Source organism: Papaver somniferum, chromosome 7 (assembly GCF_003573695.1).
Source record: "Papaver somniferum cultivar HN1 chromosome 7, ASM357369v1, whole genome shotgun sequence".
Lineage (NCBI taxonomy): Eukaryota > Viridiplantae > Streptophyta > Magnoliopsida > Ranunculales > Papaveraceae > Papaver > Papaver somniferum.
This window is the reverse complement of record NC_039364.1, coordinates 52,241,628-52,268,637: the sequence shown is the minus strand read 5'-3', so window position 1 is coordinate 52,268,637 and position 27,010 is coordinate 52,241,628. Positions and strand designations below refer to the sequence as shown.

The 27,010-nt window shown below is 40.4% G+C and overlaps 1 protein-coding gene across 1 annotated transcript; it reads right to left on the bottom strand.

The window, feature by feature from the left end:
• Positions 1 to 24,387: 24,387 nt before the first annotated feature.
• LOC113292665 (uncharacterized protein At1g28695-like) lies at positions 24,388 to 26,195 on the bottom strand. Its single transcript, XM_026541546.1, has 2 exons — positions 25,555 to 26,195; positions 24,388 to 24,979 (listed from the first exon to the last, which is right to left on the bottom strand). The coding sequence occupies exons 1-2, from the start codon at positions 26,086 to 26,088 to the stop codon at positions 24,428 to 24,430; spliced, it is 1,086 nt and encodes a 361-aa protein (XP_026397331.1). The 5' UTR covers positions 26,089 to 26,195; the 3' UTR covers positions 24,388 to 24,427.
• Between the last annotated feature and the right edge of the window lie 815 nt (positions 26,196 to 27,010).

Below are 27,010 nucleotides of genomic sequence, written 5' to 3'. Positions count from 1 at the left end.
TTCTCCACGACAATACTCCCTTACCTAGGTTTTGTCTTTGATAAACTTTCCACAAGGTTAGAGCATGCTTTTTTAGCTCCAATACCGCGAAAGAAATCTTTTCCTTTGAACCATATTCAAAGAAAGACAAATACGACTCTAGACGTTCAATCCAATCATCCAATTTTTCTATATCGACACTCCCATCGTAAAGTGGAATATCAACACGAAAATCAATTTTCAGATTCTTATGATGAAGTTTATTTGATGTAGGACTTTTAAGAAACTCGCTTTTAATTATTTTTCTTCGTCCTCATCATCTTCTTCTTCCTCCTCCTCATCCTCCTCCTCCTCCTCATCTTCTTCTTCTTCTTCTTCTTCTTCTTCTTCTTCTTCTTCTTCTTCTTCTTCCTCGTCCTCTTCTTCCGAAGTTTGATGTGAAGGCGAAACCTTTTTCTTTGTCTTCGACTTGGGTGTATGAGAACGAATACATTTAGTCAATTCTTCAAGGGTGGTTTTAATCGACTTCATGTCTGTATGTAGAGTAGCCACCTTTTCTTTCATAGTTTGTGGTTCGCTTTGCTTAGGTTCTTGATCTGAATTTGTTATCCTTGATCCCCTTGTTCTTCTACTATCTTCTAGCTTATCGATTACCTCACCAAGTTTTATGTAGAGAGATCTAGTAAAAACCATAAACCACAGGGATTTACCCTAGAAACTAACCTTGCTCGTGATGCCAACTTGATACGTATGATCTCTATACCTTGGTAGCTATTACTATAAAGGAGAAATTCGGAATAATAATAGACGAAGAACTTAGAAAATAGAACACAAAGTAGTAATTCGAAGAAAAATATTTTCTCTAGATTATGAACAAGAAAACGATTACAATTCTCTTTTTGTTGCGCTCACAATATCTCTAAACAGTGGATCAACCTTAAACTGTTTGCTAGCTTGCACAAGTATTGTTCCAAGCTTTTCCTAGGTTTTCTGTGTTTCGTTAACAACCAAACCTATCTATCTATAGACTTCAATGTACTCAGCCGACTAGGTATTCTATTAGGAATCTATTTCCTAAACTAAGAGTGTTGCCTAAAAAAAACTCTTTCCTAACTAGGAATTGTGCCCAAATAAGGTTTCCTTCCAAATATAGGATTCTTCCCTCAACTTAGCTTGAGGTTTGATAAGTTCCTAAGAGGAGTAGGGATACACCTGTATCAATATAACACAGTATGTATACTTTGTATGTGCATTGTGAAGTTCTAGTTCAGGTCTGGAACTCTTGTTTGCGAACGAGTTTACCTGTGAAAAGGTCCGGAGCTGTTGTTCGCGTACTCTGTTTGCGAACGGCTAGAAAAGGCTGAGTCTGGAACTATTGTTTGTGAACGACACGACAAGTCCAAAGTCCGGAACTATGGTTCGCGTATTCTGTTTGCAAACACAGTGGTTAGGCTCTAAAATCGGTAAGTATGAAATACATACTCATGAACTCAGGTTCGTTTGCGAACTAAAGTCCCTGGAACTTTAATGAAATAAGGTATGTGAACTAGTTTACAAACCGTGGCATTATGTTCATGAATCGGTTCTTGGATAAGTACTTTGTACAATTACAAACCAAAACGATTTTGTTTCAAATGGTTCATATATATTTCTATGAGATGGTGAACATTTGAACAACTCTCTTGAAACACATTTAGATTCATTTATCTATCATGATTGATTGATCATCATATTTGACATATAAGTGTTAGATGAATGTGGATAAACTATAAGTGTTCATGTGGTTAACTTCGGTTAACTATTATTGAGCCAACAAGGTATATACGTTTGGGTACGGTTCATCCATATCTAAATATAAGTATATTTCATTTGTGTGTATCAAGCTAATACCATCTAGCGGTGGATATTGATTGCTTAATTTCTAAGCAAACTTAGATTGAATCTTAAATCAAGATTTCATCTAGCAGTGAATATCAATTGCTTTGTTACTAAGCTATCTTAGTTTTGATTGTAAGCAACCCTGATTTGAAAGACTATATAAGGGAGAACTCTAGCATCTGGGAAACTTAATCCCGACATCTCGTGTTTCCTAGTTGCAAACTAGAACCGATTCTCCTTTAACCTAGGTCTTCCAAAACCATTATTAGGTTAACGACTTGAAAACTTCATTTAGGATTCATGAAGCCATATCCAACTATTTTCTCTGTAGTTGCGTATTCTGATCTTACTTTTTTTAACTTTTTCTGTTAATCAGTTAGGTTATTGTGAGGTGACTAATATTTCAAGGCTTCTCTTTGGGAGTATAAGACCGGATTATTAGTTAAGTTTCCTTTTCACCTTGATTTATTTAAGACGGAAACAAAACCAGAATAGACATATACGTGGGAGACAGATTTTTTTTATAAGTCTTCGACTTTGGGTCGTAGCAACTCTTAGTTGTGGGTGAGATCAACTAAGGGAATCACGTGCGCAGAGTCCTGATGGGATTCAAGAGGTGTAAGGAACGCGAATGTACCTTAATCAGTGTGAAACTTGGTTAGGGCTCAACTACATTCCAGTCAGAAGTTAACTTGTAGTAGGCTAGAGTCTATAGCGTCTTAATACAGTGTGATGTTCAAATCTGGGCTAGGTTCCGGGGTTTTATGCATTTTCGGTTTCCTCATTAACAAAATTTCCGATGTCTATGTTATTTCTTTTCTGCATTATATTTGTTTATATAATTGAAATATCACAGGTTGTGCGTAGTTCAATCACAGTTGATAAATCCGACCTTGTTTGTTGGATAGAACTTGATTGACACTCGGACGTTGGTCTTTGGTACCATCCGAGTTATTCTTATATCAATCAGTCTCACATATTTCCATCTAGTTGATTTAATGATTGTATTGAGAAAGAGATAAAGCTCTTTGATATGTTTCTTGATTGAGTCTCACTTTTAAGTTGGTGCTCTCGGAATTATATTGGAGTTTAGTCCATACAAATTCCCGAACGAAATATTGGGTGTGGTTGTAATACCCCCGCGTTTTTTAATCTCCTAGTATGAGCGATGAGTATTCATTACTATGTGATATCATCTAAACAAGTTGATATGAAGAGTTGAATTTTAACTATATTATTATGTAGAATCTCCGTCCCTTAAAATTTGAGATATCTTTTGGTTGTATTCATTACGATCCCGCAATTTTGGTACCTTTGTTAATTTTATTGACAAAAAGGGGGAGAACTATTTAGTATTTTCATACTACAAACATATGGTTTACAGATCATTATGTAAGTGGGGAGTGAATCATTTAAGCAATAGGTTTTACCTATATTAAACAAAAGATGTAAGTATTAATGTTGATGGTGGTTTTTAGTTTAGGGAGAAAATTGTAAAAGTCTATCTACCTGACCCGACATCGGAAGTAATAGACGGTTATATGTCTATATTCCGCAAGGAATTTGAAGAATATATCAAAATCTGATGAGTGTCTATGCCGCTCTTCATATTGTATTGAAACTCAAGATCCTAGATGAATTGTTCACTATTATAGAGCCTAACGAGTAGTTAAGCTCCTAGTTGCATTATTCACTAATGAAATGGAGCCATTTAAAAGTGTTGAGTGCCTAAGCCTCTTCGTTCATATATGTATTGAGAAATTCAATATATTTATGTGTATAAAATTTACTCAGAATGGTGTATGTAGCAACAATCCCAAATATTCTATAAATTTTATCTTGCACCAGCATTATTCACTAATGCATGACCTTCCTAGTGTTTTCCTATGCTATGTTGCCCATCGAACTCTCAATATTGGCATGACATGACGATTAAATGTTCGCTCGCAACAAAGTAGCATGAATCTCCCGAAGTGTCAGTATTGATACTTGCATAAAGACACTCGCATAGGCTACCACACTCTCTGATAAAGAGAGTCTCGACGCGCTTCTAATTAAAAAACAGCGCGATCGAACATGTTTAATTTCCTTAAGGGAAATCTAGACTGTCCATATCAGTCTCAGAAATGATCACAGCCACACAAATTGACCGCACGATTTAAGAAACCTAGCCAAACCTTGGCAGGATAGGGCAATCACCGTGATGACCAACGACAGGCCCACTAATTCCCTAACCGGCCGAACAACACTGTACATCTCCCAGCGCTATCAAAACATTAACCCTAAGTAGGGTAGTCGTGCTGATTAAAGAGAAGCTCGAAAGAATTTGAACTGTCCAAGACAGTCTTAAAATCGTCGCAACCGTCCAACTTCGCCAGCATGGTTGGACGGGTTAGATGATCACGGGAGCAATTAGGGGACTGCTGACATGCACACCGGCGGCCCCACTTCCTCCTTGCTCGAACGACTTGACCATGGTGGGGCCATTGAGCAGTGAAACGCTCGCCAAACCATCGCAGGCGTGATGCTTCCAAACCCTAAATTGGGTCGCGGAAATTCACTAGTGTCTTAAATCGATCACGACCATCCAACTTAGGCAGCCTATTTGGATGGCTTATATCGCATTTAGGACCATCAGGAAGGTGCACATGCGTTCACCGTTAGCCCAACGTTGGCCCCACATGATCGATCTCCCCAAAGGAGGCCCACAGTGTGCCAAACCGCTTGGCCAAATTCGTGTTGGCGTGGCTGTTTCAAAACCCTAATTAGGGTTTGCGGCAATGCACATCTTTCGTAAATTGATCGTGACCATCCATCTTCACCAGCCTAAACGGACGGTGTTGATATAGACTCAAGAGGTCCCCAAGGATGCCAACGTGATCACCGTGGGCCCACCTTTGCATGTGACCGTCCGACCTATGCAGACTAGGGTCCGGCGTATCGAAACGCGCGCCCCAAAGGCGGCATGCCATACGGCTTTTAAACTCTTTGCGGCAATATATTTCTGTCGCAAATCTATCACAACCACTCATCTTTGCCGGTCAAGTTGAGTGGCCTAGATAGAATCTTTGTGGGACCGAGAGGTGTAGGCATGCACGCCAGTGAGCCGTCTCCACGCATGCCCGATCGTCCCACTCAAAAATAGCGCCAATGCTTGTATTCGATTAAGCCAAAGAGGGATGTTAGCGCACCTCTAAAAACCCTGAATTTTTTCAACGATAACAAACATGTTCCGTAAATCATCACGTCTGTCCAACTTTGCTAGCTTGGTTGGACGGCTTGGATTAAAAATTAGGCAATCAATGGAGTGCCTCAATGATCGTCGTCTGCCACTCTGTCACGGGGAGTGATCGACCAGATGATGGCCCACCTATGTGGCCTTCAAGCGATCACTCGAAGATGATGGTTGGATGTGCTGCCATTTTAAGACGCTTAATCCGCGACTTACTCAATCAAGCTATAAAACAGCGATGCGCCATGTATATCGATTGTTTTGAGATGCTTGCTTAAAAGTGATGCATTACATCCATCGAGCATGCACAATGTTTCATGAACATCAATTCCATAAATAACTTGGTTATTTAACCTAATAGCACCGCATGCTATTTCTTGCGGCGGGTCCCACGACTCGCTCATTCGAGATATCAAACATGTCACAAACTGGGGGATACTTATTGGGGTATTGGTATGGCGGTTTACAGCGTGCAGCGTGCAACGCACCCATTACGAGAACGTGTCAGGAGGCATGGACGGTTAACGATGATGAGGGAAGTGGGCAAAGGCGTGATCGTGCGACAATCACCTACACGGACCCACTACTCCATCACTCCACTTCCTACGAGATGAGGGTTGCGCTCAATGACTTGTATAAATAGGTCCTTCACCTATTTTCAAACGACACAGAAAAACCAAGTGTTGTCATCAATATCCAGAAAACACCCAGAACTGATAGCTTACATTATGCAAGCCAGTTCAACATTCTGATACAAGTCATAAACAACCAACACATTCATAATCTCAACACATTCTTCGCTTCCTTCCCTAAGATCAACCCCATCTCCTTCACTTTGTGACCGAAGCAAGTCTGGAGTGGCCATTTCTTGGTTTAGGACAGAATTGTACAGATTGATCTCTCGAATCTAAAGTACTCCCGTGCAGTGCATTTGTTTAGGGTTTAGATTCGTTTCTCATCCACACACCCAAATTTACCAAAAAACAGCAGAACCAGTTTTTACCCTCAAACAATTAGCGACCACAGTGGGAGATTGATCTCTCGGTTGCAAAAAATCATTTCCCCTATCCCGTTTTCAACTTCCTAAAATTCTCAATATGGTTAATCCTAGGAATGGTTCAGAAACCCTTAATCCCAATTTTACTTCTCCCAACACTGATAATACTTCACATATTATTCCTGAATTCGTTCTTTCTTTCAAAACCCTCGTCGAGGCTATGGAGTCTCAATATTTAACAACTATTCATGATTTGATGAAAATCTTGAACGATATGGTCAGGAATCAAGCTACTATTGTCAAGACGCAGGATGGAGTATTTGCGCTTTTGAAAGTCCTCACAGATCAACTATCAAAGGAACCAACGCGCATTCATTATGAAGGAAACGCCACCAAAAATCCATTTTGGATCAATACTGATGGTAATAGTCCTTCTTCCAAGATTCATATTCCTAATCCTGGTGAAAAAGATGAAGCCTACGATCATGTTGAATGGAGAAGTAGCCACCAACCTAACTTGTCTGATCATGAAGATCGAGAGATGCTTCCTCAAACTCAGAAAGAAGACTCGTGGGATTTAGCACGTTCTCATCAGAGTCCTCGCAATGAAAAGGTGATTTCATTATGTGCATCCTTCCTGGAAAGTATCAATTCCCTTATTGAATCAGAAGCTGCTAAGAGATCCGATGATGCTTTACTCAATCGATCCGAACCTTCCCAGAATCAAGAAACTCGTAAAGATGTTCAGGAAAGCAGGTATCCTTCAAATAAAAGACCCAACCTCCAATTAATCGCTAGTGAGGGTGGAAAGAGAAAGCATCCGGGAACAACTATCAATAATTTAAGCGTCCGACTCCCATTTCGCATAGGTCAAATGAGACTTCACCATTCCCAGACTTTCCCTTTTCAATGGAAGAGGTGATTGAACTCTTGGATTTCTGGATACAAGATGACGTCATCAAGCTACCTCGTGTCAAACGTCCTCTAACTAAACAAGAAATGGAAGATCCCAAATACTGCCGCTTCCATAGGTTTGTCCACCATCCTACAAGTAACTGCAACAAATTGAAGCACATCTTCCAAGAGAAGATCGACTCAGGGGAACTTCAACTAGGCACTGAAGGAGTATACAAATACCATCCTCCTATTAGAAGCTGTTGCATGCTTTCTGGGGACTCTGTCTACAAAACTGTGCAGTCAACCATGGAACATGTGTGTGAAATTCTCTCTTTCTCCAAGGCACAACGTAAAGATATCTTTGCCGATCTAAATTGTGTTGTATCGGGAAAGCGACTACCTTCGATCGATGAAGCTGCCCCCAGGACTAAATCTCTTCTGGAAGACATGATCGGCATAAGCGGCTGAGGACTCTTAACCGCTGCTTATCTTAGAGATGTCGAGTTGGGAAAAACGTTGATTAACGCAGAGACTATGAAGGGAAGTCCATAATTGTCATATTGTATATCCAGAGGCTCAAACACATGAGTAAGTCTTCTCGAACAACCTCTTCTACAGTCTGTTAATCCTCATCTCATCAAGAACTGGGGACTTGATCCGATCGTCAACCCAACTGCGACTAGGCGATGTGAAGAGGAAGTTGGTCCCTGCCAATATTTTATCAAATGTTTAGAAGAAGTCTCGATCGAGGATAAGAGGTCCATGGGTCGAATAGCAGGAGCCTTACCTAGTTTCTGAAATTAAACAAGGTGACTATTGGAAACTCCTTGGTACTGACAACTGGGAGGAGTAGAAAGCTCCGTCAGTTCTTGAAACATTGTATTGCCATTTCCCTAGTATTTCCCTTGTTTTCATACATTACTTACAATTCATCTAAAATGTTTGCACCAATTTGCATTCATAGTTAAGATTTCAGTGAAACACCATTTCTTTCACAAAACAAAAACCTCTATTCTTCAAGAGCAGCCGCTTACCTGTTCAAAACCAAATCAAACCAAAAAGGGACGTCTCGTCTTTCCAAAATACCTAAAGGGAAAAGTCCTGGGAAGGAAATAAAGGCATTCAAGGGAAATCATTCAACAACATTTCATTTTTTTTAGAGAAAACTTTTTATACCCGAAGAGTAGCCTGCTTCAACTTCAACTCCTGAGACATTTTCTCAATTTCCGATTTATGATTAATGAGATTCATGGGAATCCTATCCATTTCAGTTCGCAAATTTCGGATTTTGGAAATCCCTTTACATAACCAGGAAACATTAAATATGAAGTCTACACATGTGTCTTTAGGATACTTCCGTTATTCGATCACTCATTCAGAAGCAGCATGCCTGATCATACTACACATTTGGTCATAGAAATGTGTCCATACTTATTCAATATTCGGGCGTACAATTCAACATACTTCTTGACACACTGAACCCCCCCAATTAACACGTGATTTACATGAGGGGCATCAAGTTGAGGGTCGAGGGAACTGTCACATCCTCAGCATCGCCGGTCGCCTCCATTACCTCTCGGTTCTTCCTACAACGTCATCCCGGATGCATGCAACTCGCGCAAATCCAACAAGGGCGTTCATCTTCTCAAAGCATTGAAACTACCAAAGAAATTAAGCAAGATTAGTTCAAAGCTATCCAGATAATTCAGCCACTCAAACAGAGTAAACCATGTACATACACGTACATCCGAAGAATTCGAGATCATTATAGCTGCTCGAGCGCCACCTGCAATCCTCTCTAACAGAACCAATTTCCCCTGGGGACTGTCTTCACCTTGCCTAGAGGATACCACTCATACGACCACCGAACAACTTAAAGTCAAGGCCCCTCGCGATCGAGCACAACGGAGTTCGGAAAATTTTGAACTTTACTGGAGAGGCTGGAGACGGAAATTACACATTCCGGTGAAGATCGATGGTTGGTCCAGGAAGAAGAATTGTCACGTGATTAAGATGAGTCCTAACAATCGTATAAGGCACTTTGAAGGAGTCATCATCCATATTGGGTGTGTCTTTGGAATCATTAATTCCCCTTGGCTTAGTAGCAGAAATATTCCCAGATGGGTGGGTCTTGATGTTCGTGCAAACAGGAAAGAGCATAAGCTCCCTTTACACCCGACGATATTTAAAGACAGAAAAAGTTTCTTCCTCTCGCTCATACGAACGGGATTCAGAGAATCTAGTCGAGCTCCAAAGACTTGACCGAACATGCCGCTTCCTTTTTCCTACCATTGATGAGCAAGAGCGGTAATTTGTTGGTAGCCCCGATTGGAAGCTGCTTCACCAGTACGACTGTAAGGAAGTTCAAACCAAGCGATATACCTCTGGTAACATCTATATATCTACTTCATCTAATTGGTTTTGTTTTTCGTCTGTCACCATCTAGTGCTTACCCCGCAACAATGTTATTGTTGCGTGCTAAGCAGGGGACTCAATGTTGATGATGGTTTTTAGTTTAGGGCGAAAATTGTAAAAGTCTATCTACCTGACCCGACATCGGAAGTAATAGACCGTTATATGTCTATATTCCGCAAGGAATTTGAAGAATATATCAAAATCTTATGAGTGCCTATGCCGTTCTTCATATTGTATTGAAACTCAAGCTCCTAGATGAATTGTTCACTAGTATAGAGCCTAACGAGTATTTAAGCTCCTAGTTGCAATATTCACTAATGAAATGGAGCCATTTAAAAGTGTTGAGTGCCTAAGCCTCTTCGCTCATATATGTATTGAGAAATTCAACATATTTATGTGTATAAAATTTACTCAGAATGGTATATGAAGCAACAATCCCAAATATTCTATAAATTTTATCTTGCACCAGCATTATTCACTAATGCATGACCTGCCTAGTGTTTTCCTATGCTATGTTCCCCATCGAACTCTCAATATTGGCATGACATGACGATTAAATGTTCGCTCGCAATAGAGTAACATGAATATCCCGAAGTGTCAGTATTGTGACCTGCATGAAGACACTCGCATAGGCTACCGCACTCTCTAACAAAGAGAGTCTCGACGCGCTTCTAATTAAAGGGCAGCTCAATCAAACATTTTTAATTTCCTTAAGGGAAATCTAGACTGTCCATATCAGTCTCAGAAACGATCACGACCACACAAATTGGCCGCACGATTTAACAAACCTAGCCAAACCTTAGCAGGAGTGGGCAATCACCGTGATGACCAACGGCGGGCCCACTAATGGCCTAACCGGCCGAACAACACTGTACATATCCCAGCGTTATCAAAACGTTAACCCTAAGTAGGATAGTCGCGCTGATTAAAGAGAATCTCGAACGAATTTGAACTTTCCAAGACAGTCTTAAAATCGTCGCAACCGTCCAACTTCGCCAACATGGTTGGACAGGTTAGATGATCATAGGAGCAATTAGGGGAATGCTAACATGCATCGGCGACCCCACTTTCCCCTTGCTCGAACGACTTGCCCATTGTGGGGCCATTGAGCAGTGAAACGCTCGCCCAAACCATGGCAGGTGTGATGCTTCCAAACCCTAAATTGGGTCGCGGAAATTCACTAGTGTCTTAAATCGATCACGACCATCCAACTTAGCCAGCCTATTTGGATGGCTTAGATCGCATTTAGGAACAACAGGAAGGTGCACATGCGTTCAACGTTAGCCCAACGTTGGCCCACAGCGTGCCAAACCGCTTGGCCAAATTCGTGTGGGCGTGGCTGTTTCAAAACCCTAATTAGGGTTTGCGGCAATGCACATCTGTCGTAAATTGATCGTGACCATCCATCTTCACCAGCCTAAACGGACGGTGTAGATATAGACTCAAGCGGTCCCAAGGATGCCAACGTGATCACCGTGGCCCACCTTTGCATTGACCGGCCGACCTATGCAGACTAGGTCCCGGCGTCTCGAAACGCGCGCCCCAAAGGTGGCATGCCATACGGATTTTAAACTCTTTGCGGCAATGTATTTCTATCACAAATAGATCACAACCACTCATCTTTGTCGGTCAAGTTGAGTGGCCTAGATCGAATCTTTGTGGGACCGAGAGATGTAGGCATGCACGCCAGTGAGCCGTCTCCACGCATGCCCGATCGGCCCACTCAAAAATAGCGCCAATGCTTGCATTCGATCAAGCCAAAGAGGGATGTTAGCGAACCTCTAAAAACCCTGAATTCTTTCAACGGCAGCAAACATTTGACGTAAATCATCTCGTCCGTCCAACTTTGCTAGCTTGGTCGGACGGCTTGGATTAAAAATTTGGCAATCAATGAAGTGCCTCAATGATCGCCGTATGCCACTCTGTCACGGGGAGTGATCGACCAGATGATGGCCCACCCATGTGGCCTTCAAACAATCACTCGAAGATGGTTGGACGTGCTGCTATTTTAAGACGCTTAATCCATGACTTACTCAATCAAGCTATGAAGCAGCGGTGCTTCATGCATATCGATTGTTTTGAGCTGCTTGCTTAAAAGCGATGCATTACATGCATCGAGCATGCACGATGTTTCATGAATACCAATTCCATAAATAACTTGGTTATTTAACCTAATAGCACCGCATGCTATTTCTTGCGGCATGTCCAATGACTCGCTCATTCGAGATATCAAACATGTCACAAACTGGGGGATACTTACTGGGGTATTGGTCTGGCGGTTTACAGCGTGCGTCGTGCAACGCGCCCATTACGAGAACGTGTCAGGAGTCATGGACGGTTAACGATGATGAAGGAAGTGGGCAAAGGCGTGATCGTGCGACAATCACCTACACGACCCCAATACTCCATCACTCCACTTCCTACGAGATGAGGGTTGCGCTCAATGACTTATATAAATAGGTCCTTCACCTATTTTCAAACGATACAGAAAAACCAAGTGTTGTCATCAGTATCCAGAAAACACCCAGAACTGATAGCTTACATTATGCAAGCCAGTTAAAAATTCTGATACAAGTCCTAAACAACCAACACCTTCATAATCTCAATACCTTCTTCGCTTCCGTCCCTAAGATCAACCTCATCTACTTCACTTTGTGACCGAAGCAAGTCTGCAACGACCATTTCTTGGTTTAGGCCAGAATTGTACAGATTGATCTCTCGAATCTAAAGTACTCCCGTTCAGTGAATTTGTTTAGGGTTTAGATTCGTTTCCCATCCACACACACCCAAATTTACCAAAAACAGCATAACCAGTTTTTACCCTCAAACAATTAATTAAGGGGAGAAATATATCATCATAGTATTACTTCAGAGTTGAGATACAATTGAACTTTGGAGATAAGATAATAATTTTATGTTTCTTTATAACAACGATTGAGAATAATTGTTTTCAAAAAGTTGTTATCGCTATGGAATCGGTTCTTCAACAACAACGATGTTGAGTTGAACACGTTCAACATCATTGCAACTTAAAATAACGAAGAATTCAAGGAGAGTTGGAGAAACCAAGGAAATCAAGAATACATGGTGGATCGAGGCGTTTTTCGAAAACTTTTTTTTTGTTATCCATATGTATTAATAGTTTTGTCACTAAAATTGACAAAGGGGGAGATTGTTAGAGCATTTCTTGGTCGAACTCACAAGGGTTGCTTGTTTATGGGTGAAAATTGTTTCTGCGGTTTTTGGTAAATTTGGGTGTGTGGATGAGAAACGAATCTAAACCCTAAACAAATGCACTGCACGGGAGTGCTTTCTGATTCGAGAGATCAATCTATACAATTCTGGCCTAAACCAAGAAATGGTCGTTCCAGACTTGCTTCGGTCACAAAGTGAAGGAGATGGGGTTGATTTTCGGGAGGGAAGCGAATAAGGTGTTGAGATTGTGAAGGTGTTAGTTGTTTATGACTTGTATCAGAATATCGAGCTGGCTTGCAATAATGTAAGCAATCAGCTCTGGGTGTTTTCTGTATATCAACACTTGATTTTCTGTCTGTCTTGGAAATAGGGAGGAGTACCTATTTATACAAGTCATTACGCACAAACTTCGTCTCTCGTAGGAAGTGGAGTGATGGAATAGTGGGGTCGTGTTTGTGTCACACGATCAATCTTTGCCCACTTCTTCCATCATCGCTAACCGTCCATGCCCTCCTGACACGTTCTTGTAATGGCGCGTTGCACGCTGCATGCTGTAAACCGCCAGACCAATACCCCAGTAAGTATCCCCCAGTTTGTGACATGTTCGATGTCTCGAATGAGTGGATCGTGGGACCCACTGTAGGAAGTAGCATGTGATGCTAAAATAACTAAGGATTTGATATTTATGAAATATCGTGTATGCTCGATGCATGTAATGCATCGCAGAAAATCTGCATGTATGAAGCATCGATGTTTTAAAGCCTGACTGAATAAGTCGCGGACCTAGCGTCTTAAAATAGCACCACGTCCAACCATCTTCGAGTTATCGTTTGGAGGCTGCATGGGCAAGCTATCTCCTGGCCGATCACTCCTGTGGAAGAGTGGCGGATGGCAATCATCGGGATGCCTTACTGGTTGTCTAGCTTTAAACCTAGGTTGTCCGACCAAGCTAGCAAAGTTTGACGGACGAGATGGTTTAAGACTCTCATCTGCGACTGTTGATGGACTTTTAGGGTTTTAGGAGGTGCGCGAGCATCACTCCTATACTTGACCGAATCCGAGCTTGGGCGCAAGTTTTGGTGGTCGTCGGGTCCTAGTCTACCTAGGCCGACCAGCTCCACGCAAAGGTGGGCCCACGGTGATCATGCTGACATGCTTGGGACCTTTTAAGTCTATATCTACACCCTCCATCAAAGCTTGCGAAGATGGATGGTCGTGATCGAACTGCGGCAGTTATGCGGCGCCGCAAACCCTAATTAGGGTTTTGGGCCGGTCACGCGCGTGCAACTTTAGCCGATCGGTTTGGCAGGCTATGCTCCTCCTTTGGGGAGGACGACCATGTGGGGACCACGCTGGGCCGATGGTGAACATATATGTACATGTCTGATGGTCATAGGTGTGATCTAAGCCATCCAAACATGCTAGCGAAGTTGGACGGTCGTGATCGATTTAAGACACTAGTGGACTTTCCGCGGCCTTTAAAGCATCACACCAGCCATGTTTCGAGCAAAAACGTTCATTGCTCCATGGCTTGGTCGTGAGAAAACCGATCGGGCAGGGATAGAGTGGGCCCGCCAATGTGCGTGTTGGCGCCTCCTCCATCTTTCATGGTGCGATCTAAGCCGTCCAATCAGGCTAGTGAAGTTGTACGGTCACGATCATTTTGAGACTGTCTTAAGCAGTCTTGCTCGTTCAAGCTTCTTCCAAAGCAGCGTTTTGGCACGCTGGGAAGTGAAGTATAATATTCGACCGGCTAGGGCATAAATAGTCCCGTTGGTGATCATTAAGGTGATAGCCTGCTCCTTCTAGGGTTCGTCTAGGCTGGTTAGATCATGCGGTCAACCTGCGTGGCCGTGATCATTTCTGAGATTGATACGGTCAGTCCAGATTAAATATGCTCAATCGGGCTAATATAAGCACACCGAGAGATGTTGTTGTACGGGTATTTCGTGCATGCCTCATTATTGATACTTGGATATTCATGTTACTCTATTAAGAGAAACACTCAGTCACCATACCGCACCAATAGTGAGAGTTCCCGGGAACAACGCATGAAATACTAGGCAAACCATGCATTAATCAATAATGCTAAAAATTCACAGAATATTCAGGATTGTTGCTACATGCTCTGTTCTAGGTGAATTTTTGTATTTAATTCACAGAATATTTAGGATTCTTGCTACATGCTCCATTCTAGGTGAATTAATAAAGCGAAGAGGTACTCATCACTTATCAAACAGCTTTATCCTCTATAGGATGTCAGCACATTAAATTTGGTTTTACAATTTTATCCCTGAATTAAATCCACCATCAACACTAAGTCCCCTGCCTAGAACATAATGGTTGCATTATTGTGGGGTAGGCATTAGATGGTGACAAATAAATATAAAAATTATGAGACAAAGTTAGATGTTACCAGGAGAGATAGGTCGGCCTGTCTTTGGAACATGTCACGTTCAAGAGGCATTCAAGTGAGCGTTCCTCTAGCATGATGTCGGTTGGCCCCAGATAGATTAGGCATGTGGTTGGTTGTGATCTCAGACTATCCATGACGATGCCATAATCCTCGCATATGATGTGGGCGAGCCCTATCATGAGGAATATCCTTACAAGGCTGCTGAAGCAATTTCTGAAAAATATGTTGAAGCAGCTCCCAAATAGAACGTTGATGTAGCTTCCGGCAAGCGTGTTGAAGCAGCTTCTGAAGCGAACGTTAAGGTGGCTCCTAGAGAGAGAGCTGAAGCGGGTCCCGGAGAGCGTTGAAGCAGCTTCCTCTGGAGAGCGTTGAAGTGTTGAAGCGACTTCTTCTTCTAGAGTGAGAGCTGAAACGCCTTCTTCTGGAGAGAGAGCATTGAAGCAGCTTCTGCGGGAGGGAGCGTTGATGAGACTTCTGCTGGAGGGAGCGTTGAAGCGGCCTCTTCTTCCGTTTGGTTTCCCCTTGCAAATTACATGCTTCTTGATTGACCATCTCTCTTGTGTTGAAGAAATTCTTGACTGACGGCGAAGAAAATTGCATGCTGAGCCTTAGTCCCCAAGCGTGGTCTACGTGGCTCTATCTTGTATGCCTGATGGGCCTTTGTACGTAGTGGTCGTTGATATGGTGAAGCTCTGGATGGTATAAATCGACGAGCAACAACGGTTCTTGGCAGCAGCTGTGATCAGAAGAGACTGGCAGGGAGAGGCGTGGTGGCAACTTGTACGAACTTGGCACTCTTTATACAATGGTAGAGATCGTCTCGTTATTAGAGGGATAAGCTGGAACAGATGGCTTTCTTGACGTTTCTTCATGAAATAGAGAAGAGGGAGACAGTCCCCTTCCCACGAGTATCCAGAGTTTTCGACTTGATAGATGTTGTCACGCTAGGTTCATGAGGCCATCTTTACGTTTGCTCTCTTGAGTATATCCTCGTCTTTGGACATCTTGGAATCATAATGATAGCGTGCTTGCATCTCTCTAAATTCACCATCTTTGCGATGGGAGTGCTAAGAAGTCCCCAGTCATACTCCTTTGGTAACGCAACTACTTCTTCTACGGGAGACAAATTCTGAAGGTGTCTCTCATTGACGTAGTTACCGTCGATCTAGATATGGAATATCTTGGACGTTGTTTCACCGTTGTGGCAGTCGTACATATGGTATTGGAGTTTGGAGTTGGTGATTTTGGACGTGCAGGATGTTGTATCTCGGTGGTTTTCCTCTTGCTGCTTCAGCGAAACTGCTTACAGAAGGCTGAAGCTTGCATTGCCTGTTGGTGAGATGTATGTTTCCACGAACATCATGAGGCTCTTTATTACGGGCAGGCTTGTTCTTTCTAGCAGGGCAGGTGTTGTTGCAACCTGAGCGTTTAGCAACTTCACGGAGTTCAGAGGGTGTCTGAAAGCACGGGCTCTTCGACAAAGCACGATTGACAGGTGCCATCTATTAATGCTCAATTACACCACTTGTTGTTCAATCACACTTGGATTGTGACCCTTCAGTGCCTGAATTCGGGACCTCTTGACATAATCATTTGGATGTTCGCTGTTTCGCTGAAGCATTCCTCTTAAGTCTGACAGAGTGATTCACCCAAGCTGCGGATTATTTCTCTACATGATGATGCGGACATCGCTATATTCTCGAGGCTGCTACCTTGAGGTGTCGTCTCCAGTAGATCTGAAGATGTTCCGGGCTCGCTCTCGTCCGGGCTGACATAATAGGCGAACTCTTTATGATGATTTGGAGATGACAATATTCGTTGAATCTTCCGAAACGCTTCCTAGCCTATGAAGCTTTGGAGTTCCTTCACAGTTCGCGAAGGCAGCATCGTGAGGATAGCTTGGGTCTTGGATGGGTCCACTTTGATTCCCTCAGCAGTCACCTGGAATCCCAGAAATTTTCCTGAAGAAACGTCGAAAGCGCATTTCAAAGGATTCATCTTCAACTTGCATTCATGGCACTCGAGCAGTTGTCGTAAGACTCCTGTATGGGCCGCCCAAACTTTTGACTTGACTAATATATCATCCACGTAGTCTTCAACTTGCTTATGCATCATGTCGTGGAAGATTGCCGTCGTAGCGCGTTGATACGTTGCGCCGACATTCTTTAAACCAAAAGGCATAACAGTATAGTAAAAATTTCCGAGAGGAGTTCGAAAAGCTGTCTTACTTGCGTCATGCTCATACATCCTTATCTGATTGTAACCTCTATACCCATCCATGAAGGAAAACATGTCGTGCCCGCTGGTGGCATCTACTAACATGTCGATGTTAGGTAGACGAAAATCATCCTTGGGGCAGCACTTGTTCAGGTCTCTGAAATCCACGCAGCACCGGATCTGTCCGTTTTTCTTTTTCACTGGAACCACATTAGCCAGCCAGGTCGGATGATGAATTGGTTTGATGAAGCCAGCAGCTAACAACTTCTGAATCTCATTATTGATTTGCTCTTCCACCTCGTGTCTGAATTGCCTCGGAGACTGTTTGATCGGCTCGAATGATCCAACTATCAATATTCAGTAATTTATCGATATTCAGTAATTCGTCGAACCGAGCAATACTTGTTCAGTTGCTCGAATTTACAGTATTTGCTCAGACAAGTAATATCAACATAAGAACCGTACGTGTGTTCAATCCATGAATCACTGGGAATTCTTCACTCATGCTCAATTCAACAAAACTTAGACTCATTGTCTAATAAGTCAACGACTGACTAACCAAATACGCGTCTGCTTTGCAGACTCCATGTTCGTGAGACATCAATCACGTCACATGGGGGGATATCAATTAGGGTTTTGGTATGGTGGCCTACAGCACGTGTGTTCATCCACAATGAGAAATGTGAGTAAGTCGTGCAAACGGTTGAAGGAGTTAGCAAAGTAGTGGGTGTACGACCAACCAAGTCTCCATACGACATGGAACTGATTTTACCACGATTTCCCACTTTCCCACTCTTTCACTCAAGAAATCGTCACACTTACAAGGATCAATGTGTTCATTATTCTGAAAGTATAAATAAGTCTTTGAATCCATGATTGAACGAGACACAGAAAATCCATGAGATAGCGAACTGACAATCCATCGTCTAACCAAGAATCATCGTGTGAGCAACGCTCTCTCAATCATTCGAAATTATTCATCATTTGCAGAAACCCACAAGACATCCACAATCCTTGATCATCATTGATCCCACACAATTCAGCTTCCCTCCTACAGATCAACCCATCTCCCTCTTTGTGACTGAATTGACTCTGGAACGACCATTGACTTGGTTTAGGTCGGAGTCCTACAGATTGATCTCTCGAACTCAAAGCACTCCCGTGCAGTGCATCTTCTTGAGGTTAAGTAGTTTGCTCGGTTGAGGAGTCTCGTCTGAACGGTCGTCTCTTCACTTTCCCCAAAAATCAGCAAATGGTTTTTCCCCATCTACACCAGTATGCGAGCCAAAACAGTTCTATGTTCTAGAACCAGTTTAGTACCCAAACAGGTACGTGAACTGAAAAAAATTTGTGAACTCCGGAACCGGTTATAAAGTCTTAAGTTATCAAAGTCGTACGTGAACTGAAAAAGTTTCGTCAACTCCGGAACTTTGAGCTGCATCTAAAGTTTGCAAACCAGTACATGAGCTGCAAAAGTTCTGTCAACTCTGGAACTCGGTCATTGCATATAAGTTTGCGAACCGGTTCACATACTGTGGCTCAGCCGATTCACGAACGATTCAAGTAATTATACTTTGTACACTTACAAACTATGTCGATTATGATTCAAGTGTAATTGAATTATTTCTATGAAGTAATTTGCATTTGATAAATCCTCTAATTAACACTAGACTCATTTGATCATATGATTGTGACTCAATATTAATATCTTAGTGAACCTGAAAATAAGTGTTAAGCTTTTAAGTTCAAATCGGCTAATTTTGGCTAACCATGTTGAACATAGTCGTTATGCAAGGTTCGGTTACGGTTTACCTAACCATAGTGTATATCTTGTATAGGTGAATAAGATTCAAAGCTTTCATCTGACGGTGAGAATTGTTTGCTTGGTTCCAAAGCTATCTTAGCTTAAACCTAAAGCAACCTAGGCTTTGAAGTCTATATAAGGGGAACTCTTGGAAAATGGGATCTTTGAATCTTGACACTACTTTTTGGTGTGTCCTAGTTGTATCTAGAGTCGTCCTCTCTAGAAACCCTTTTAGGGTTTAGCGACTACAAAGACTTCATCGGGATTCGTGAAGCCAGGTCCAGTTATCTTTTATCTTGATAACTTGAGTATCCTGATCTTGATTGTTTGTAAAGCCTTGCTCCATCAATCAAGATAGATAGTAATCAACAAATTTTATTTGTCTCATACTTTGTTAATTCAGCAAGTTTTATACTTGTGAGGCGAATAATAATCTAGGTTGCACTTCGGGTTGCATAAGTCCGGATTTTGAGGATAACTAGACTTTTGTCTAAGTTGTTGTCAATTTCCATCACCTGGATCTTTCGTTTGATATGGTCATCTGTTTAGATCGTAAATCAGGAAATTAATTATAAGCTTAATCTGTGGGAGGTAGATTTGGTTTAAAGTCTTCAATTGAGTTGAATCAACTCTTAATTAGTGTGAGACCATCTAAGGGAATCAATTGCGCGGAGTCCTGCTGGAATTCAAGAGGCGTAATGAGCACTGAAAAAGCGGGGGTACAACAACCACACCCAATATTTCTTTCGACAATTTGTATGGACTAAACTCCAATATAACTCCGGGAGCACCAACTTAAAAGCGAGCTTAATCAAGAAAGATATGAAAGAGCTTTACCTCTATTTCTCAATACAATCAGAAAATCAAACAGATAGAAATCTATGGGCCTGATTGATATGAGAAATAACTTGGACGGTACCAAAGACCGATGCCCAAGTGTCAATCAAGCTATATCCAACAATCAAGGTCAGATTTATCAACTGATTGATCTACGCACAACCTGTGACATTTCAATTATATAAATAAATATAATGCGGAAAAGAAATAACACAGACACCAGAAATTTTGTTAACGAGAAAGCCGCAAATGCATAAAAATTCCGAGACCTAGTCCAGCTTTGAACAGCACACTGTATTAAGCCGCTACAGACACTAGCCTACTACAAGTTAACTTCGGACTGGAATGTAGTTGATCCCTAACCAAGTCTCACACCGATTAAGGTACAGTCACATTCCTTACGCCTCTAGAACCACGCCAGATTCTGCACACTTGATTACCTTAGTTGATCTCACCCACAACTAACAGTTGCTACGACCCAAAGTCGAAGATTTATAAACAAATATGTCTCCCACATATATGTCTATTATTTATTCTGTTTTTGTGCCGTGTTTTAATAGAAATCAAGGTGAACATGAACCAATTGATAATCCGATCTTATACTCCCAAAGAGCAGCCTAGAAATATCAATCACCTCACAATAACACAACTGATTAACAGAAAAAGTATTGCGGAATCACAAGAGTCTGACACGAAGAACTGTTGTGATTACTTTTTATATCTTACCTATCTGAGGTAAATCTTAGAGAAGATAAAACTCAATACGGTAGAACAAGTAAGATCAGAATACTCAACTACAGAGAAATTGTTGGATTTGGCTTCACGAATCCCAAATGAAGTCTTCAACTCATTAACCTATAATGGTTTTGGAAAAATCCTGATTTAACATTCAAGATAAGTATGCTTAGAAATTAAGCAACTAATCTCCACAGCTTGATGGTCTTAGCTTGTTACACACAAATGAGACATACTATATTTAGATATGGGTAACCGTACCTAAATGTGTATATTGAGTTGGCTCAACAATAGTTAACCGAAGTTAGTCATATGAACACCTTTGTCTTAGCCGCATTCATCCAACACTTATAGATCAAATATGATTATCAGTCAATAATGAAACATAATCAAATGAATCTAATTGTGTTTCCTATAGAGTTGTTCAATTGTTCACTATCTCATAGAAATATATATGAACCAACTGAAATAAAATCGGATTGATTCGTAGTCGTACAAAGTACTTATACAAGAATCAATTCATGAATATTAAGCAACAGTTTGCAGAGTTAATTTGCGTTCCTTAAATCATAAATTTTTTAGTTCATGAGTATGAGAATCATACATAACCAATTTTAGAACTTAACCATTGTGTTCACAAACTAGGTGCGGGAACAGCAGCTCCGGACCTTGGCCTGTCAAGCCGTTCGCAAACCCGGTTCACAAACATCCGTCCCGGACCCAACTCAGGTAAAACCGGTCGCATACTAGGTACGCAAACAAAGGTCTCAGACCTGAGTTATCACAGTACAGTTTAGATACAAGATATACACACCGTGTTGTATCCAGACATGGTTAATTGTTCTAAACTCCCATTTCAATCATTTAAACATCCTTAGAAGACAACAATGGTAATATCACACATACCATTAGCTTCAAGTAATTTTCAAGTGATTGAATGATCAATACGAAACTTCCCAAGTTAACATCAAATGACTGTCTCACATAAATCATGTAAGATGTTCAAGGTAATTTTCACAAGATCATCTTTTGACTTAATATTTAGTTTCCGACAAGTAAATTGTCTCCAACTAAACTTGTCAAGAATACGATGAACATAGCTAAAGCAAAAAGTTTCCAACACATAATTCGAGAAATAAATAAGCGAGATAAACTCAGCTCGAAATATCAAATATGTATAATATAAAATTCTTTATGGCTATACGACTTAGTCTCATTAGAAGATAAAAAAAAAAAGACTTTTGAGTGATAGATAATTTTTAGTTTACACATACCTTTTGTTGTTGAAGTTCCTCCAAGCTCTCCTCAGTAGATCTCCGTCTTCAATTGGTGAACGTCGTGAAGTCTAAAGCTCGACTACACCTTCTATCATAATCCGAGACATAACTATAAGCAGACTAGAAATCAAGTATATAGTTTTGATCAAATAAACTTGACAAATAAGCTTGAGATAGCAACGCTTGCGAGTTCGACCGAGCAGTGCTCTAACAAGCGCGATTGTACCTGAATCAGTGGGAGACTGAGTTCGAGCTCAACTACATTCCATACCGAAGTTAATTGGTAGTAGGCTATTGTCTGTAGTGGCTTAATACAATTTGGTGTTCAATCTGGACTAGGTCCCGGGGTTTTTCTACATTTCCGGTTTCCTCGTTAACAAAATTTCTGGTGTCCGTGTTATTCCTTTTTTCACATTATATTGTTCATCTTTATAATTGAAATATCACAGGTTGTTCCCTAATCAATTGAAATAGATACGTCCAACCTAGTTTGTTGGATACGACTTGATTGATACTTGAACATTGGTCTTTGGTACCGTTCAAGTACTCTCTGTGTTGATTAGGTTCACGGACTTGTTTCTGTAAACGTTTTAATCTCTCTCGAGAGAGAGATATAAATCTAGGAACTTTCCTTGATTGAGTTTTTACTCTCGGAGTTATGTCGAGTTAATCCATACAGATTGCCTAAGAAAAAGTTGGTGGTGTATTTTAGTACCCCAAGTGTTTTCACAAATGATTAGAAAAACCTTTTACGGGATACTCATCATTCGTAAATAACTCCAATGAATTACTTACCTCATATATATCGTGTTCATCTATCAAACTCTTTGAAAGTCATTCTTCATCGGTGTTTGCTCACTCAAAATCTTAGCATCATTATAAGGCTTGGTTCCAAAGCTATCTTAGCTTAAACCTAAAGCAACCTAGGACTTGAAGGTCTTCCACGCAATAAATAAATGTAGTTTTATTCTCGATCGCCATCTTTTCGATGCTCTCATCATCGGAATCAGGGTCCGCTTCAAGAAGATTTTCTTCAGTGCAGATGTCAAGATCTTCGTTTAAGTACGTTAAACAATTTATAACAATGGATACGCTATACCCAGTGTTGTACTCCTGCCGTTAAGAAAATTATTATTATGAAATAGGGTGGGATTTGTTCTCCTTTTAAGTAAGGTTGCTTTGGTGAAATACACGGCTCCTTTTATCGAAGTCTTCAATATACTTTTTCATATGGAGTATGTGATAGTGTAGACTAAGAGGCTAAAGATCAGCCGCTTGGAAAAAAGAAATTCCTAGAAAATCAGCCTCTCAAGCAGTTTTCAGTTCTTTTTTCTTTTTAGAATTGTCTTGGTACTTTTAAGGCGAGTCCTATACATATTTAATTATTAAACTAACAAAATTACTTGGGAGACTAATGATCAATCTCCGAAATGATTTTTTTTCTCTAAAAAATGGTTGATGTTAAACTTTTTTGAATGTTTTCTTCACCATCCGTGGTGCAAAAAACATTATGTCACTTTTCTTTTAACGATTTCATTAGTAATCGAGAAATAAATTACAACAAATCCAAAGCTCAAAAAAAGAATGATTTTTTGGACACTATGGTTTTCTTACGAGGGACCATTCTCCCTATTTTACTAGGTCATTATGAGGTAAATTCAACACCCCTTGTTTGTTTATTTTTCTTAATGATTAAAATACCCTTTTAATAATTACATTTGTTAAGATAATAGATTACATTAGTAAGATCAGATTATATATTTGATTTAATATTAGTGTAAGAGAACTAAGATTTAAGATCGTTTGAAAGAAAAGAAGGGTTTTTGGGGAAAAATTTCAACAAATAGCTTTTGAGATTCTTGTACACAAAATGAGTGATTTAAAAGATGATTTTGAGGAATGCCAATCATAACGATTCAGTAATAAGTGACTTGTGGAAATGAAAACTTTTAAAGTATAAATAGGAAAACTAGTCATAGGTTTAACTAGGAAAATAGAAGTACAAGTAGTCGAACATCCTCTTTAATAAAGTTATGGACTAGGTTCGATTAGGAAAACAGGAGTAGACGAACATCCTCTTTAATGGTGTGTGGACTATGTTCGGCTTGGAAAAATCAAGAACAGCTAGCCAAATTTTCATTTTGTGTTTAACAGAGTTATGTGCGGCGAGTCGAGACCACCATGCTGCTAGCCGAATCTAAGATACAACCATAACATACATTTACAGAAAAATCGGATAGGAAATTAGAAAGTTCGGCTAGTGTTTTTACCGAGATAGCCAAACATACATTTACAGAAAATTCGGCTAAGAATTTTTTTATTTTTCCAAAACAACCAAACTGTTATTCATTTCCATCCGGTGTTGCTAGTCCGACTAGAATTATTTTACAAAATTCTTAGCCGAACCGCTAAACAACTCAAAAAAAAAATAGAAAAGGAAATTGTATAGAGTGTTGTGCAAATTGCCAACTCTCTACGGATAGTTTCTCTTTTTTTTTTTGGTTTTGGCATACCTCTCTACAAATACTTGGTTTACACTACGATGGTTTTATTCTTCTGTTGTATTTATCTGCTTAGTTGAATTTTTAGTCGCCCATGAATTATAGCAACCCAAATGTCCCGACCAATATCCAACAGTCGACGACGTCTTATTCTTGGCAGTAGCCCTCTTAAACTTCCTCCAATCTTGAAGCACAACAGTTAAATCAAAAACTTTGGCACGGATGCTACGACAACAGTTTGCATGAACTGTACAGACAACATTCATATCTCTACTATCTTCACAAAACCCACTAAAATATATGGTTTCTAAGAACCTTACTTTCATCCCTAGTTCTCCAAATAACCCATTTCTCATCAAACTTACAAGTACATCTTGTTCTTTCATATTTGTATAAGTTGAATTGGCTTTCATTTGGTACCACTTATCGAACAATGCAATCGTTTTATTATTCGATCGAGCGTAGTAAAAGCCCGTGTTCATTAGGTTCTGTTCAGACCAAGGATCGCCATAGAATTGATCTGAACTTATTTGGATATCTTCATTTTCATCTGGACTTAATCTCAAAAACGGGTTGTTTAACCACATTACGTCGGTATCCTGAAAAGTTATTTTGAAAGATTTATCAACAATAAACGATAGGACACCTGTTTAATTTTGAAAAGGAAGAACAAGAAAACAAATCCCGTGTGCAAAATTTTCAACGGATCCTTATTTCGCGCTCCACCTAGCAGGATTATGTCTTAATCTCTAACTAATGAAATGTTTGACTTCATTTTTTTTTCTAGGGAAAATAATTCACCAATTTGTACTTAATTGAACCACTGAAATTGTGACAATTGTAGACGACAGGCACCCAGCAATCAGCCGCCTGGAGACTCGTCAGATATTTTTATAGGTCAGTCGGATGTTTCTTGCCGTTCTCTTGTGTGTATTATGAAAAACCTAAAGAACTCGTGAACTCCGAAAATTTCCTTAATACAGCCGTTGCCTTAATTTAGGGACTGCAACACTATTTGAAATGACCAATAACGTGATTCCAAAATATGCAATAGTTGACGTCGAAAACGAAGTTACAAGTTGTGGAAACTACTTATGGATCCATTGGGGAAGTATAAGAAGTTATGCGACAAAACGAGTGAAGAAGATTCTGAACAAATTAAAGTTACACGTACCGTGAAAACGAAGCTGTAGCCGCGCTTAAGAACATCACCGAGGAAAAGTGTTCTTCTCCACATCATCTTGATGAAATCACTGGACATGTATAACTTTTCACCACCAAAATCAACCCCGTCAGTGACAAGTCTATAACAGTGAAGCCGTAAGAATTTACATCTTTCGTATGCGGTTTGATCGACAGTAACAAGAAGAAGATGATTAACCAAATATCGAGTATTTTCTCCCCCAAGCCAAAAACTCTCGAGAAACAAACTCAACATCGATATTTCTCCTTCCACATATGCCTTATTTACTAACGCTATGATCACTGTCTTATTTCTTCCCATTGAAGCTTCTTTCAATGCAATTTCGAGGTCATCTCTGGGTGATGTAAGTGCAGTCTTATTTGATAAATGGTGTAACTGAAACGATGAGAATTTTGTTGTGATATTTTCTGGTGCGCAGAAAAATATGTATGTTACGCTCGCAATTAGAATCGCTGCTATAACGAGTTCCCTGATTAATCGATGATTTTTCTTATAGTACTCCATGAAAAATGAAAAGGATAACCCAAGTTTGTGTTGTGTTGTAGATGGAAAGCATACACCAGCACTGGCAGGTCGATCATGTCACAAATGAAATCTTGTTGTATATATATAGTCACAACGGAGAAAGTATTTCGAGACTTTTCGATGTTTTCACTGCGTTAAGTCATTTGAGAATTTTCTTCACCAAATTGAATGTCACGGATTTGTCCCCACTGAGATTGTGACAAAACGATCTTTATTGCAGAAGTAGTTTCCACAAAGATCTTTTTACCATAAGTAGTTCCACAAAGTTTGAAGTATAAGGAACACTGTTTAATGTGGATTAAATTCAAAGATCTTTATTTACAAGAAACTTTTATCAGGACAAACACCATTATTTTGTTTTTCCTAAGATGCAACGAAAAGTTAACTAATACTGAAAAGAATAAACAGTACAAAAACACGTCATTAACAAAGAGAAAAACAAAAACTTAAGTGGGATTTAAGGTGGGTTGAACAATTTTTCGATTATTGTCGGATGCTCTCTCCTCTCCTCTCCCCTCTCTCCTCTTTTCTAATACTCACCTAACCTCTCTCCCTTCCGTCTAATTCTAGTCGTTTTTTCTTGTATTTTCTCTCCAACGGCTCTCCCAACGGTCGGATTGTGACGGATTGTGCCGGATTATTTCACCAGAATTTGTCAAATGCTAGTCTCTCTCACCTGCTGAGCTCTAATGGATACTACAAATCACTACAAATCATGCTCCTGCAACTGTATTAACCACTACAATCACAAAATCACTTCAAGGAACAATAAAATCACACAAATCATCCACATCACCCAAATCACAAATTCATCAAACATCACATTACAAGGACAACTCACTACATACAAAGATTTGGAAGATGGTATATCCCTTTCCATGATGAACAATCAACAATTGAG

What these genes read in the sequence shown, in the direction of transcription:
- LOC113292665 (XM_026541546.1), bottom strand. Translation starts at nt 26,088, where the DNA reads ATGGAGTACTATAAGAAAAATCATCGATTAATCAGGGAACTCGTTATA. An exon ending in GCTACAGCTTCGTTTTCACG is followed by an intron (nt 24,980 to 25,554) that starts GTACGTGTAACT and finishes ATAACTTTTCAG; the next exon opens with GATACCGACGTAATGTGGTT.